This window comes from Corvus kubaryi, unplaced genomic scaffold (assembly GCF_017639235.1).
Source record: "Corvus kubaryi isolate FWS band 111438036 unplaced genomic scaffold, C.kubaryi_AGA036_p1.0 37361, whole genome shotgun sequence".
NCBI classification, from domain to species: Eukaryota; Metazoa; Chordata; class Aves; order Passeriformes; family Corvidae; genus Corvus; species Corvus kubaryi.
Genome location: NW_024581118.1, coordinates 1,468,070 through 1,481,210, shown reverse-complemented (window position 1 = coordinate 1,481,210; position 13,141 = coordinate 1,468,070). Strand labels below are relative to the sequence as shown.

General features: G+C 46.4%; 1 protein-coding gene across 8 annotated transcripts in view; it reads right to left on the bottom strand.

The window, feature by feature from the left end:
• The window catches only part of PLA2G4A (phospholipase A2 group IVA), a 70,202-nt gene that overhangs the window by 46,291 nt on the left and 10,770 nt on the right, over nt 1–13,141 (bottom strand). For 3 of the 8 annotated variants that reach the window (XM_042033869.1, XM_042033865.1, XM_042033867.1), the window contains 4 exons: nt 11,111–11,271; nt 7,712–7,814; nt 7,406–7,557; nt 1,055–1,136 (listed from right to left, as the gene is read on the bottom strand). In XM_042033869.1, the coding sequence (XP_041889803.1) occupies nt 1,055–1,136; nt 7,406–7,438 (115 nt within the window). In that variant the 5' untranslated portion in view covers nt 7,439–7,557; nt 7,712–7,814; nt 11,111–11,271. Of the gene's footprint in view, nt 1–1,054; nt 1,137–1,243; nt 1,309–7,405; nt 7,558–7,711; nt 7,815–11,110; nt 11,272–13,141 lie in introns of those variants that run through there. The other 5 variants (XM_042033868.1, XM_042033866.1, XM_042033870.1 and 2 more) reach the window with 3 other exon arrangements.

Sequence of the window (13,141 nt, the reverse complement as noted above, 5' to 3'; positions counted from 1 at the left end):
GAAATTTTATATATATATATATATGTATATACACACACACCCCCACACCCCAATGCATCTTCTCTGTGTGCTCCTACCCCTCACCCCACAGGGGATGACAGATAGCTTCCCTTTTTCCCCTTTGCCAGGGCTCCCATCTCTTCCCTTGTACTTGTGGCTGTTGAATATCCCCCTTTCAAGTATCCCTCCCACAATTTTAGCATCAACAGTAGACTTCAGTTATGAAAACCCCCTGAAGCAAAGCTGTGGGTCAGAGGAGCTGCTGTAGTTTGACCCAAAAGTAAGTTTCCAGGAGTTGGGAAACACTTGTATGTCCAATCAGCTTGATGGGAGAGCAGGAGCCAAGAGTCACACTCATCCTTCCTGCCCCAGCCTGCAAGCCTTGGGGAGCACTGGGAAAAGGGAGACATGGCCTGGCAGCAAAGCAGTCAGATCTAAGGAAGCAGGAATATTCTTTTTGCAGATTCAGCCAATATTCTCTCCCTCTTCCCCCCTTAAGAGAAGAGCAGAGCTGTTCTTCTTAGTGGTTTCCTGTTCAGCTGCAAAGTCCAGAGGCTCAGCAGACTCCCAGAAAGAGGAAGAAGTGCTGGCATCATCCATCTCCCTACCACAAGATCTGCTGACCCATTTGGGTGGGTTTTTTTAAATGGCCTTACATTTTTTCTGCTTTCTGCACTGACTCAGCAGAGCTCTGGGCTCTTTCTTTCCCCCACCAAACCACAGCCCTGTGAGGAGGCAGCAATTTCCAGTTTCACTGCACTCACACAGCACTTCTGACTGAGCCAAAAAGCTAATTGTAGGTGTTGCTGGCTTGGAGGCAAATCGCTTACAACTCACTCAGCCTTTCTGGATCAATGGAAAGAAGGAGCGGCAGATCTGCTCTCCGAATGAGAGTGAGCAGCGACACGGGGACTCTGCCCTGGCTTTAACAAGGCAGACAGAAACCCACCACCAGCCCACTAACAACCATTTAATGCACAATGTGTCACCACATCCCCCTGCCCACGGCAACAGGCTCATGGAAGAAAGGCAGAACAGAAAGAGAAATACTCACGCATGTCACCAATGGCTCCTTTGGTGACATTTGTGGCTTTCCTTACTGTCACAGTGAATATGTGTGAGTACTGGTGTTCCACCTGGAAGTCAGAGAGTGAGAAGTGATTAAGCTCCAGAACCAAAAAAAGAAACCCCATCTATCAAAATAAGGTTTCACTGTGTCCAAAAACAGAGAGAGAGAAATCACCCAGTCAAAATGTAAGGGAAACTCATACTGGATAGAGCATCCTAAAGCTGAACTGCACCCTGGAGCTTTACCAAGAGGTACCTGCACTGGGGCTGCTGGATTTTCCTGCAGCCACACCTACTAATCTCAACCAACAACACTCCCCCTCCCTCACCACAGAACCTGCTCCGAGGCATTTAGTCAGGCAGGAACCACTGGGTATGGCAAGGGAAAAATAAAACCAGGCTATTTTACAGCTTGTTGTGGTAATTGCCTTCCCTTGCTAAAAAGAATGGCAGGAATTACTTCAAAGTCTGTGTTCTGGAATAGATAAATGCACGCTGCACACGCAAGGGGTAGAGTTAGTGCTGTACCTTCTAGTACATATCAATATTCAGTGTGAAAGCATCCTCAAGAGACAATGTAAGGAAGGTGCAAAGCAAGCTGTTAAAACAGTCACCAGCACATTTCATGCAATTTCTGAAGGTTCCCATTTCCTGCAAAGCCCAAACACAGCAGGAGCTGCCTGCCTAGGAGCAGGTGTGTCCCCAGCAAGCCAGGGAAGTAGGAAAAGATGTGAAATTAAGAAACAAAAAGTAAAAGCCTTAATAAAAAGAGGTCACCAACTCAGCTCTACTGTTGCTTTATCTGCATAGCCCAAAGTTTGACCAACCTGCTGGATACCACTGAGAATCACCAGCACAGACTGCAGGACAGCCAACAATGGCTTTACAGGGACACAGAGACTGGGAGGAAATGTGAGGTATTAAAGCCAGGATCAGGTCTCACACAATTGCATATTTCCTATTTTTTCCTAACCACCCACCAACCTTGTGAAGTACATTAAAATAAACACAGCCTATCAGTCACTGGGAACAAAACAACCAGGGAGAAGGCCACCATCAGGAAATTCACTGAAATTTATTGAAAATCATAGACAATAACCCTGCTACACGACATGCTCATTCAGGCTCTGCCTGGTGCCTTCTTGCTAATTTTCATCTGGACGCTTCCTTTTCTTTTTTTTTTTAGAACTGGTTGTTTCAGGCAACCCTTATTTTGTGTCTACAGCTCACACCCAGAGACCTGAGCCAAACTGGATCCCTTTCATACAAATATAGAAAAAAGTTAATATCTTATAGGTTACATATCATTTTCTCAAAAAAAAGAAAGCCAAAATTAATCTCCTAAAAACAGCAAAAGTGACTTGTGAGTACTTAAGTGGCACTTGAGTCAGGACTCATTAAAAAGCACCTCCAGTGATACCAACACAGCTCCTGCAGAAGCCTGAGGTGTGCAAAGGCACGGCCACATCCCCATGGCAAAGGCTCCAGGAGAAAATGCCCACAGTGATACAGGGATGACTTCACTGCAGCCACTGCCTGACCCAGACACCGAGTTCAGCAGCTTTATCTGGCTGTAATCACCCCCACGCTCTGCCAGCTGCTGGAGGCTCCGGCCAGGACTGTCTGCCTGGCTCTGGAATTTTCCCCTGGCAGCCACAGGAGTTATGTGGATCCAAGACCAAGTGAGCAGGCAGGGGAAACTGTGGCAATACCAAGCGTGGTGCACTGAAACCATCAAGGCACAGCAAGTGGTTCAGCAACCACAGGAAGAGGGAAATTCAGACTCTTCCCAATACTCTCAGCGGGATGTTGCTCACCTCGAAAGCATCAGACCCAGCAGAGAGGGTTCAGCTGTGGGAACCCAAAGTTCCTAAGGAGCAACACCTATTTAACAGCTTTCCATGGGCTGACATGAAGACATCCCAATGACTGAGTGACATCCATCACCTTCTGAACTGCAGCTTCAAGATGGATGAACAGGAAGGAGGATATGACTTCTCCCTGAATACATTTCTGCCTCTGCCACAGGGCAAAAAAATCTCCAGAGTTTTCCTCACAGTAGGGTAAATGGGGATTTTTGTGGGTATCTGGGAAGGGCTGGGAACACAACCATGTGAGGTCACCCCAGCTCTGTCATTTACCCTGCCCCAAGTACTTTTACAAGCTGTGACTCTCCAGAAACCACCGGCTCTCGCTGCCCCCTATTTTCAGTTTGCTGTCTGAAAATGCTCAAAGCTGCTTTATTATCTCCCTATTATATTATCTCCCAGGTATGTCAGATTGATGAAGTTGGTTTCACAACTGGCCTGTTTCCTCATACAGACTGAAGCATTTCCTTTGTCATATCCAACCTTGTAATTAAAAGAAACAGCCCAAACTACAAACACACAATCCGCCTCCTTTTTCTCAGCTGTCAAGAAAGAGCTTGTCCTCACTGGAGACCACAAATCAGAGATCACTGAGCACTTAGCAGGGAAGAGGAGTTGCAATTAAGTGACAAGGATGGGACATGGGCGTGCTGGGTTTAGTTCTCAGCTGATAGGTGAAATTCATGTGCACTTCTGGTGTCCCACAGCTCTGGCTGGAAAAGGGGGATACTACACAATACTCCCTGGCAACAAGCACTCTGTAATTTGCTTGCATCTCCCATACGTCTAAACTCACATGCCTAAATTCATATGTCTACCATCAAAGCAAGGCCAAGCCATCACTTACCAGTTTCTTCTCTTCCCAGCAGCACAGGGACCATCACTATTTCTATTACAAGCTGATAATTGTTTTACTAATGCCATCACAAAAACTGCTTTTTATTGACTCAAGCAGCAACCAACCCCCGTCATTCCAGCTGTTGTACTGCCAGGAAAATTAAGTCTGGTTTAAGACTGGGATCCTCTGAAAGGCACGTGAGAACACAGAGGCCTGGCAAAACAGAAAAGCAGTATCTTCTTTCCCTGTGCCTCACCCAAAACAACACACTGAGGATTGCAGTTATACACAGTTATTAATATCTGGCCATAGCCACACACTTAGAGGAAATTTGCCACTACTGAAATAAACAATCTCCCTCTTAGGGAAAAAAAACCCAAAAAAACCCACAAATACACACAGGAAGCTCTAAAGTCTAGATCTCTTCTTACACCAAAATAAATGTTTTTTCATGCAGATTAAGTGCAAGCGGAAATTAGGGCAATTTTCCACTTAGGGGCCAGTTTCTAAGGAGATCAAAAGGCCTAAATGTCCATATTTCAGAAGATTTTTTTTTTATTAGATTTTCAAAGGGAGTTCTGAAGAAGCCCCTTGAAAACACCACGATAAATGCATTGACTCTGAATGCCTTTACAAATCCAGCCCTTGCTAGTTTAGATGACTAAGCTGCATTTTCTCATGTGACTTATGTTCACCTTAAGTCTTGATAAAAATCTGTACAAACTCCTCAAGTACTTCTGAAAAACAGATGATGGTAAATAAATCACTTAAACCTTGCAACACTGAGAGAAGCAACATCTACATTCCTTTAAAAATCTAGGACAGGTTACAAATTTCAAAAGCTCACAATTAACTCCAGGGCAAGGTGTCCTTGCCCATGGCAGTGGGGTGGGATGGGCTTTAAGGTCCCATCCAACTCAATCCATTCTGGGATTCCATGGATTTAAAAAACTAAAACACACTGTCCAAAGTGACCTCGCTTTACATGTGTTTCATTTCACTTCCTCTTTCTCCAGAAATTTAGAGAGGAAAGGAGAAAAGAAGTTTTCACTGTGCCCTGTCTGAATGTGGGTTTTCTGAGTTATGGAAACTCAGGTGGACAGTGTTCACTATTCAATCCACAAGGTTTTCCATGACTGCACAGCCATGGTTCAGCATCTCCTCTTTTCACACCTGACCTCAGCTCTCCATCTCTTACAACTCCTGCTCCTGCCTCCGTTGTTCCTCTCTCACCTTTGAGTGCCTTCCTTCCCCCCAGTAACATTTCCCTAATTATCTGCTTTGCTCTCTTTTAGATGTCCCTGTGTTTGTGAGCAAACACCACCCCCTTCCCACCAGGGGCTGGGACAAGCCCCAAGATCTCCCGTAACACAGGCGGGTTTTCCCTGCCGCCCTTCCGGACGTGCCCAGAAAGGCAGGGATTTGCATGTGTCCAATACCACATGTGTAATATTCCAGAATGCTGAGTCACGGAGCGGAGCTCCACCAGGACACTGGCATTCTGTGTGCCAGGCAATCAGGAGGCCTTGGCACAGGCAGACTGCACAAGTATTAAATGGGTTTACTTCCTTCATGTTAAGGACACTTGAGCTAACAATGGGGCTAGACAAATGAAAATATTTGCCTGTTTACTTAAGTAATTAATTTTCATGGAGTCCATGCTCTTCTTTCACAGGATATTACAATTAAGACAAACTTTTATGCACACACACAAATTTTATCTTGAAGTCATTTTTCCCATTCTTATAATATTTATCCCCCATATCAAAGTAAATGAAGATGTATTACACACTTGAATTCTTTGCATTTTTGGTATAGTCAGTTCTGTCTGCACCTGCAGCAGCTTTCTGAACATTTTAATTTATACCTCAGAGTCTTTCATAAAATGAGAAGAAAAGAAATCATCAGAAAACATGCAACAGTTAGCACAAGGACTTCTGGAAAATGCAGAATCCTTTTGAGTAATTTAATGCCAACTATAATTTAAATGCAAGATTTTGCATTGATGTGAGCCTGCTGCCCTTGACTGTTTGAAATTTCAGTAAAATTTTCCAAGGGATTTCAGTTTTCAAATTAAAAAACTTCAAAGATTTCCATTCACTTTCCAAGCAATTAAAGGATCAGCTCTTGCATGAACAGTGTTGATTCTGGAATTAGCAACACTCCCACAGCAACAGTTCAGCATTCCCAGAGAGCTGTAACTACATTTACTACACACACTTTTCATTCATTATATTATATATGTAGGACAGCTCCATTTTGTTGATTATTGGTATCAAAAAGTCTTTTTACGTCAGTGAATCGATAAAATACAACCGAGTGCCTCAGAGACCTCTCCCATAAAGGTACAGATCATTCCAAGCAATCCATCCAGGAGAGGGCACTGATGCTGAAAGGAATTAAGTCAGTATTGTTTTTACACAGACATCACCCTGAGGTTTGCCCTCCCTCCCAGCAGTTCACAGGACTGGCGAGGGAGTAAAAGCCAGTTTGACATCTGCTGGCTGCACATTGATGTGGAGGATGTGAGTGCACGGGGCACAAACCACAGGGCTGATAAGAGATCACTTCTAGGAAGCTCAGGGAGTATTTTTAGCCACGTAAAACACTGACAAGTGTGTGGCAGCTATTTCTGGGGACACCTCACTGGTGCTACAGTCAGCATGATGCTGTTACAAGAAGCCCCTGATAGGAACACGCCCAGCATGGCTCCAGATTTCAGCTTGGGCAGGAATTGCTGTTCCAGTGTTTGCTTTGGAAACTCACTTCCAGCACAGCTACGTGTGAACATCCCAGTGGTCAGTGGCTGCGCAGCCACGGGCTTGCCCCGTGAAGGGCAGTTCTACTCCCACTTCCCTTGTCCCTACTTCTACACCTCCACAGGCTGAGCTCACCTTGGGCCAGTTCTAACAGCACAGAACAGATTTTCTAACCCTTCCATGGAATCCCAGAATGGTTTGGGTGGGAAAGGACCTTAAAGCTCATCTCACCCCACCCCCTGCCATGGGCAGGGACACCTTCCACTGGCCCAGGTGGCTCCAAGCCCCGTCCAACCTGGCCTTGGACACTTCCAGGGATCCAGGGGCAGCCACAGCTTCTCTGGGCACCCTGTGCCAGGGCCTCCCCACCCTCACAGGGAAGGACTTCTCCCTAAGAAATTTTTGTCTTTGCTCATTCAGGAACGTCCATTGGCTCACTGCCATCCCAAGGGTGTGACAGCTGGGACAAGGATGCAGCAGGAACACTGGAATAAAGCAGGAGGAAGGGAAGCAGGGGAACAGTGTGCTGCTGAGTGGCACAGATCATCTCACTCAGAGTTTGCACGATATATTTTGAGGATTCTCTTTGAACCAACATTACTGATATACACCAGTTTAAGATCTAAATATCCCAACTTGTCAACTTATCCCTCCATTCATACTAATGAAAAGGAAAAGAGTACAAAACCCCCCGCCCCAAAACTCCACTGTAAGGAAGAAAGCTAGACACACCAACCATTTCTTGAAGGAAATAGTAATAACTCCAGTGATATGTGCTTATTGAGAGTAACTTCCAGCAGGGAAGTCATTATACAAGACAGTAGATATCAGAGAAGATGGTGTAGATATATATAAGATTCAGCGCTACTTACCACAATGTGTTGATAAGGATCTATAATAGACATTTTTGCCTTCGTTTTTATTCAAGACAACTGCCAAGTATCTATTTCAATCCCACACAGGAGAGGCTTCCCCTTTTTTCAGAGCAGAGTTCCCCTTTTTTCAGAGCAGAAAGGTCCTTTTTCTAATAAAGAAAAAGATATAATTAAAATTAATCTGTTCCTTTTAAACTGTATTTTACAGAGCAAATCAGTTCCTACTCTTTAGGACGGTTTCCACAATTTGTTTGTTTACCAAGAACTTAATTTCACATAAGCTATGGAGATACAGGTATTTACCTGTCCGAGCTGGAGAAATTTCTCGTGCCTATTTCCTCTGCCTCAGGGTAAGAGCAGGAATCAAGTCTCTTAAATTCCAGTCATTCCAGTGTTTCTAGCAGCTCTACAGATAAACAAGAAAGGAATACATTTATTCCTTAAATACATTGTAGTATTTATGCTTCCACCCATTACAACCCTAGTTAGGATTGTGAGCTCTGCAGGAGCAGCAATATTGCCCTCTGTAAATCCGAGAAGGGAATTACAGCTGGAGCTGTGTGTAACCTCCCAGCCACCTCGGCTGTCTGGAGATGCTCCAGAGGCTTCGAGGGGCAAACTGCAAACCAGCTGGCAGGACTTCAACAGGCTCTCCATAGGCCACTGCTTTCTGAGCACTCTGTGAAGATCAGGGGCCACCAGAGGCCTTCAACTTCAGAACTGTTTTCAAGCATCAAAGTAACAGAGGTTATTCCTTTCTGCATCTCTAAAAAACCCTGGGAACTGCTGGACAGGATCAGTTCTCAGATCCAGCTGGACCACAGTCAGACCTGAACCACCAGCAGAAATTTCAAAGAAACAAAGCACCATGTGGGGTTTTCTCTCGAGGGAATGATTCCTAATCCTCAATTCTGAAATGGCAGGATAAGCCCTAAACAATGATTTATGTCACTCGCAAATCTTTGCTCTTGAGCAACTGCATGAAGGCATTATAATACAACTTTAGTTTCTTTATGATTACTAGAACATTACAATATCCTTTCTTTAATCATTGAATTATTAAGGCTGGAAAAGCCCTCCAAGATCATCAAGTCCAACCATTAATCCAGCACTGCCAGGTCCATCATTAAACCATGTCCCAAAGCACCACATCCCACATGTTTCCTGAACACTTCCAGGGACAGTGATTCCATCACTTCCCAGTCATGCCTGACCACCCCTTCCTATCAGCCCTAACAACAGTTTGAGGCTAGGGATCACCCTGGCTTTATTTATTCATTTTTATCTGAGGAAGTGTGAATAAGAAAGACTTCAGCATTGGAGAATCGTGGTAAACGTGCCCAGCCATATCAGTTCTGGAGGAACTGCTGCCAGCCTGGAAGGCAATCCAGAAAAGGGAACAACAGGAGCTACCCAATCACCGTAATGGAGAGGAAATTTGCAAAACCTTAAATACACATTTCCCCTAAGTGCACAGCCAACTACCATGCTCGTTTTGAGAGGATACACAAAACCAAGCCAAGGATACTGCTCTGTCTGGGGAAATAAGAGAACAGGTTAGACCCAGGACGAAAAGCCTGGTTTGAGTTAATGTCCTGCATCCTAAAGGCAGAGTTCCAGTTCCCCAGATGATCCCTCAGCTGGCTCAGACATGAGATCATGCTCTCTCCCTACAACCCCCCGCCTCATTTGTTTCAACATCTGCAGGAAGCGCGTTCGTGGTGCTGCAGACAACAGTCTCTTTGGCTACGGGGCCAGGATGAGTCCCCAAGCGCCATCTGCCCTCCATGCTGGATGAGGCAAGGATCATGCAGGCGGACAAAAATGCGACCACGTCATCAGCAACTGCATCCCAACACCCGCCCAGAGCATGGGCCACAGGCAGGGCTCTCAGCGGGGACAGCAGGCCCAGGGAGCACAGAGACCTCCGTGCCACACACGAAGCCTGGGATCCCGGGCTCCCACACAGCTCCAACAAGCAGTACGGCACATCCCAGCCCTGCCCATGCTGTGTGACTCCAAATAGGAGCTCCTGGCTTGCTGTGTTAATCAGTCTCTCAGGATGTGATAAACACAGGCAGGTACCCGAGCACAGGCCCTGGTGCCATTTCAGGGGCCCAGGGATCCATGCTCTTCCCAGAGCCAGCAGGACATCTCAAGAGAAAGCAGACATTTAAGTGACTTGAATACTTACAACCCTTACAGTGGATTTAATTCAAATGAGTTAATTACACCACACCCTCTGGAAACTCACACTACATTATCCATGGAGTTTGGGTAAAGCACACGAAGACATTTCTAGATCTAAAACTCGCAGTGTGGCAGCAGAGCAGGAAATACAGCACTAGCAGGAAATCCCAATTACACTCATCAAGAGCTGTGAAGAAAGTCTTGAAGAATGTTCACTGCAAACATCTGCAGCAAATAAAGCTGTGATCCCAAAATTATCTTGCTTAACACTTCACCTACACACTGTCCATCCCATAAAGCCTAATGGAAAAGTCTTAATGGAATCACAGAATGTCCTGAGTGGGAAGGGCCCCTCAAGGACCATCCAGTCCAACCCCTGGCCCTGCACAGACACCCCAACAATCCCAGCCTGTGCATCCCTGGCAGCGGTGTCCAAACGCTCCTGGAGCTCTGGCAGCCTCGGGGCTGTGCCCATTCCCTGGGGAGCCTGGGCAGTGCCCAGCACCCTCTGGGGGAAGAACCTTTTCCTAGTATCAAGGAAAACCTTCCTCTGGCACAGCTCCAGCCATTCCCTGGGTCCTGTCCCTGGTCACAGAGAGCAGAGATTGGAGCTGCCCCTCGGGAGCAGCTGCAGCCCCTGGTGAGCTCTGCCCTCAGCCTCCTCCTCCCCAGGCTGACTGTAACTAATTCAGGGCTGTATCGCAAGCACACACAAAGTCCTGCACTTGAGCTGGAGCTGGTGAGCCCAGCCCTTGGCAGATGTAGGGGAAACAGTGCCTCTAAACACATCTTCAAGGACACTCTGATAGTACCAACAGAGATTGTTTTGTTTCCCTGATATCTGGTGGTATCACACCATCTGTGACTGCACTGTTGCCGGGGCTGACAGCATTCCTTCCTAAAGGAAAAGCACCTCACAGACAGCACCACCAACATTAAGCTGGCCAGACTGTTTAACTGTATATTATAGGAAATCAAAAAAGAGATGAAGTTAATTGGAGAACAGAGGGTTGTGTGGAGACCTCCCAGCAGCCTTTCAGGATGTGAAGGGATCTACAAGGAAGCCAGAGGGGACTCTGCATCAGGAATTGTAGTGACAGGAGTAGGGGGAATGGCTTCAAACTGACTGAGGGGAAATTTAGGTGCGACATAAAGAAGAAATTCTTCCCTGTGCACAGGGTACCTAAAGAAGCTGTGGCTGCCCCATCCCTGGAAGTGTCCAAAGCCAAGTTGGATGGGGCTTGGAGCAACCTGGGCTAGTAGAAGGTGTCCCTGCCACGGCTAGGGTTGGGACTAGATGGGCATTAATTTCCCTTCCAACCCAAATCATTCCATGACCCTCTGATTCGCACTGTTTTATTAGCCAATGTCCAAGTTTACAAACTACACAGCAAACAGACCACACTTTAGCTTGGCCCTGTCATGGAGAGACAGCCTTTCCCTTTCTCCAAGCGCCATAAATCTCAGCCTGGTCATGGAGAGCCAGCCTTTCCTTAAATGCCTAAATCTCACCTTCACCCAAAAGTGAACTCTGCTTCTGTCAGGACAAGGGTGTTCCATGGCTAGGCACAGTTTCAGATGCCATCAGTACCAAGCTGTCAGTGGATAGCTGGATCCCTCCTTGAGTCAAGAGACTTCTGTGATCTCAGATCCTTCTCACTTGAGGTGACAGACTGAAGTGGAGAAGGGATTATTGTCTTGGAAGACTGACTGTAACAAAACAACTCAGAAAAAGAAGCTATACACACACACACACACATACACACATTATTACTGGAACATTTTCATTCTCAGTAAACTTTCAAACTCAGTAAACAGGTAATTCAATCATACAGGATATATCAAAGATAAGAATAATGAGATTTTTCCCATGCTGAGCACAAGCTTACTCCAGAGTTAGTCTCACTGAGTGGAAAAGCTCTGAAAATGAGCAAACACAGCACAATACAAATATCATCACCAGAATACGTCCTCATGAGTGTAAGAAAAATCATTAGAGGGAGGTTGTTTATATCAAGCTGTCCAATTCTTCTTCAAAAATCAAAGACACGAAAAATTTTAAAAATAATAAGTGTGACTCACCAGCACAGTCATTAACTTTCAATCTATTAGGAGAAGAGTAAACGGTAGAAAATAAGCTAAGTAATGACTCAGGCTTTTTGTATGAATGTCACCCTCCATTTCTATCAAATCAGATTACAGCATTTTATTTGGTTAGATTGATCCTGTGATTGTATAACAGAAATAACAAATATGCTGTTTCTACATGACTTTGCCCAGCATCCTGGAAAATCACTGTAATGTTATTTCTTAATTTAGGGCTTCCCACACAAGGAGGAAGGATTACCTCTGACTCTATGTAGAGCACCCATCACTCCACTTCCACCACAAATGGAAAAGTAGATGCTCTGTTCATGTGCCAAGTGGACCCATGGGCCAAGGCCAACAGGATGAGGGTCAACAAGGACAAGTGCTGGGTCCTGCCCTTGGGTCACCCCAGCCCCATGCAGCTCCAGGCTGAGGGGAAGAGTGGCTGGAAAGCTGGAAGAGGCCCTGGGGGTACTGGGGACAGAACCTAAAAATGAGCCCAGGTATGCCCAGGCAGACCAGAGGCCAATGGTCACTGGGCTGTCCCAGCCCTGCTCCGGCCACGGGCCCAGGGCAGTGACTGTCCCCTGTGCTGGCACTGCTGAGGCCCCTCGAGTGCTGTGTCCAGTTCTGGGCCCTCATGGCCAGAGAGACCTTGAGGGGCTGGAGCGTGTCCAGGAAAGGGAACAGGGCTGGGGAAGGGGCTGGAGCACCAGGAGTGGCTGAGGGAGCTGGGAAAGGGACTCAGCCTGGAGGAAAGGAGGCTCAGGGGGGACCTTGTGGCTCTGCACAACTCCCTGACAGGAGGGGGCAGCCGGGGGGGTCGGGCTCTGCTCGCAGGGAACAGAGACAGGAGGAGAGGGAACGGCCTCAGGCTGTGAGGTTGGACATCAGGAAAAATTTCTTCATGGAAAGGGTTGTCAGACATTGGAACGGGCTGCCCACAGTGGAGTCCCCATCGCTGGAGGTGTCCAGGGAAGTGCTCTGATCTGGCTGACAAGATGGGGATCGGTCACAGGCCTTTTCCAACCCCAATGACTCTGTAGTTCTATGACTGCTCTCCCCATGCCTTGCTAAGGAAACATGGGTGGGTGGAAGGATTCCGAGCAGAACGGCAAAAAGCTCAACCTTTGTGCCACATTTTTGGAGGGACACTGTGGGGTGAAGCTCATCAAGGAAGTTGACACAGCATAGCTAGATAGGAGATTTTAAGATTTGGAAACCACATTTGACTTCCTGCTATAGGGGAGGTAATAGATGAAAAGCTAGTGAATATTTTTCTAAAGATGACCTGTTGGCCTGTAAGGAATTACTGAAAGTATAGGTGACACAGCAACAGTGGAAGGAGGGCTGTAAACACTCTAGCAGGGCTGAAACTCTGGAAAAGTCCCAACAATCACCACCAGTTCAAAGTATCACCTTCTCTAGTGCTAAAGGCTACTTCAGAGGCCAAAA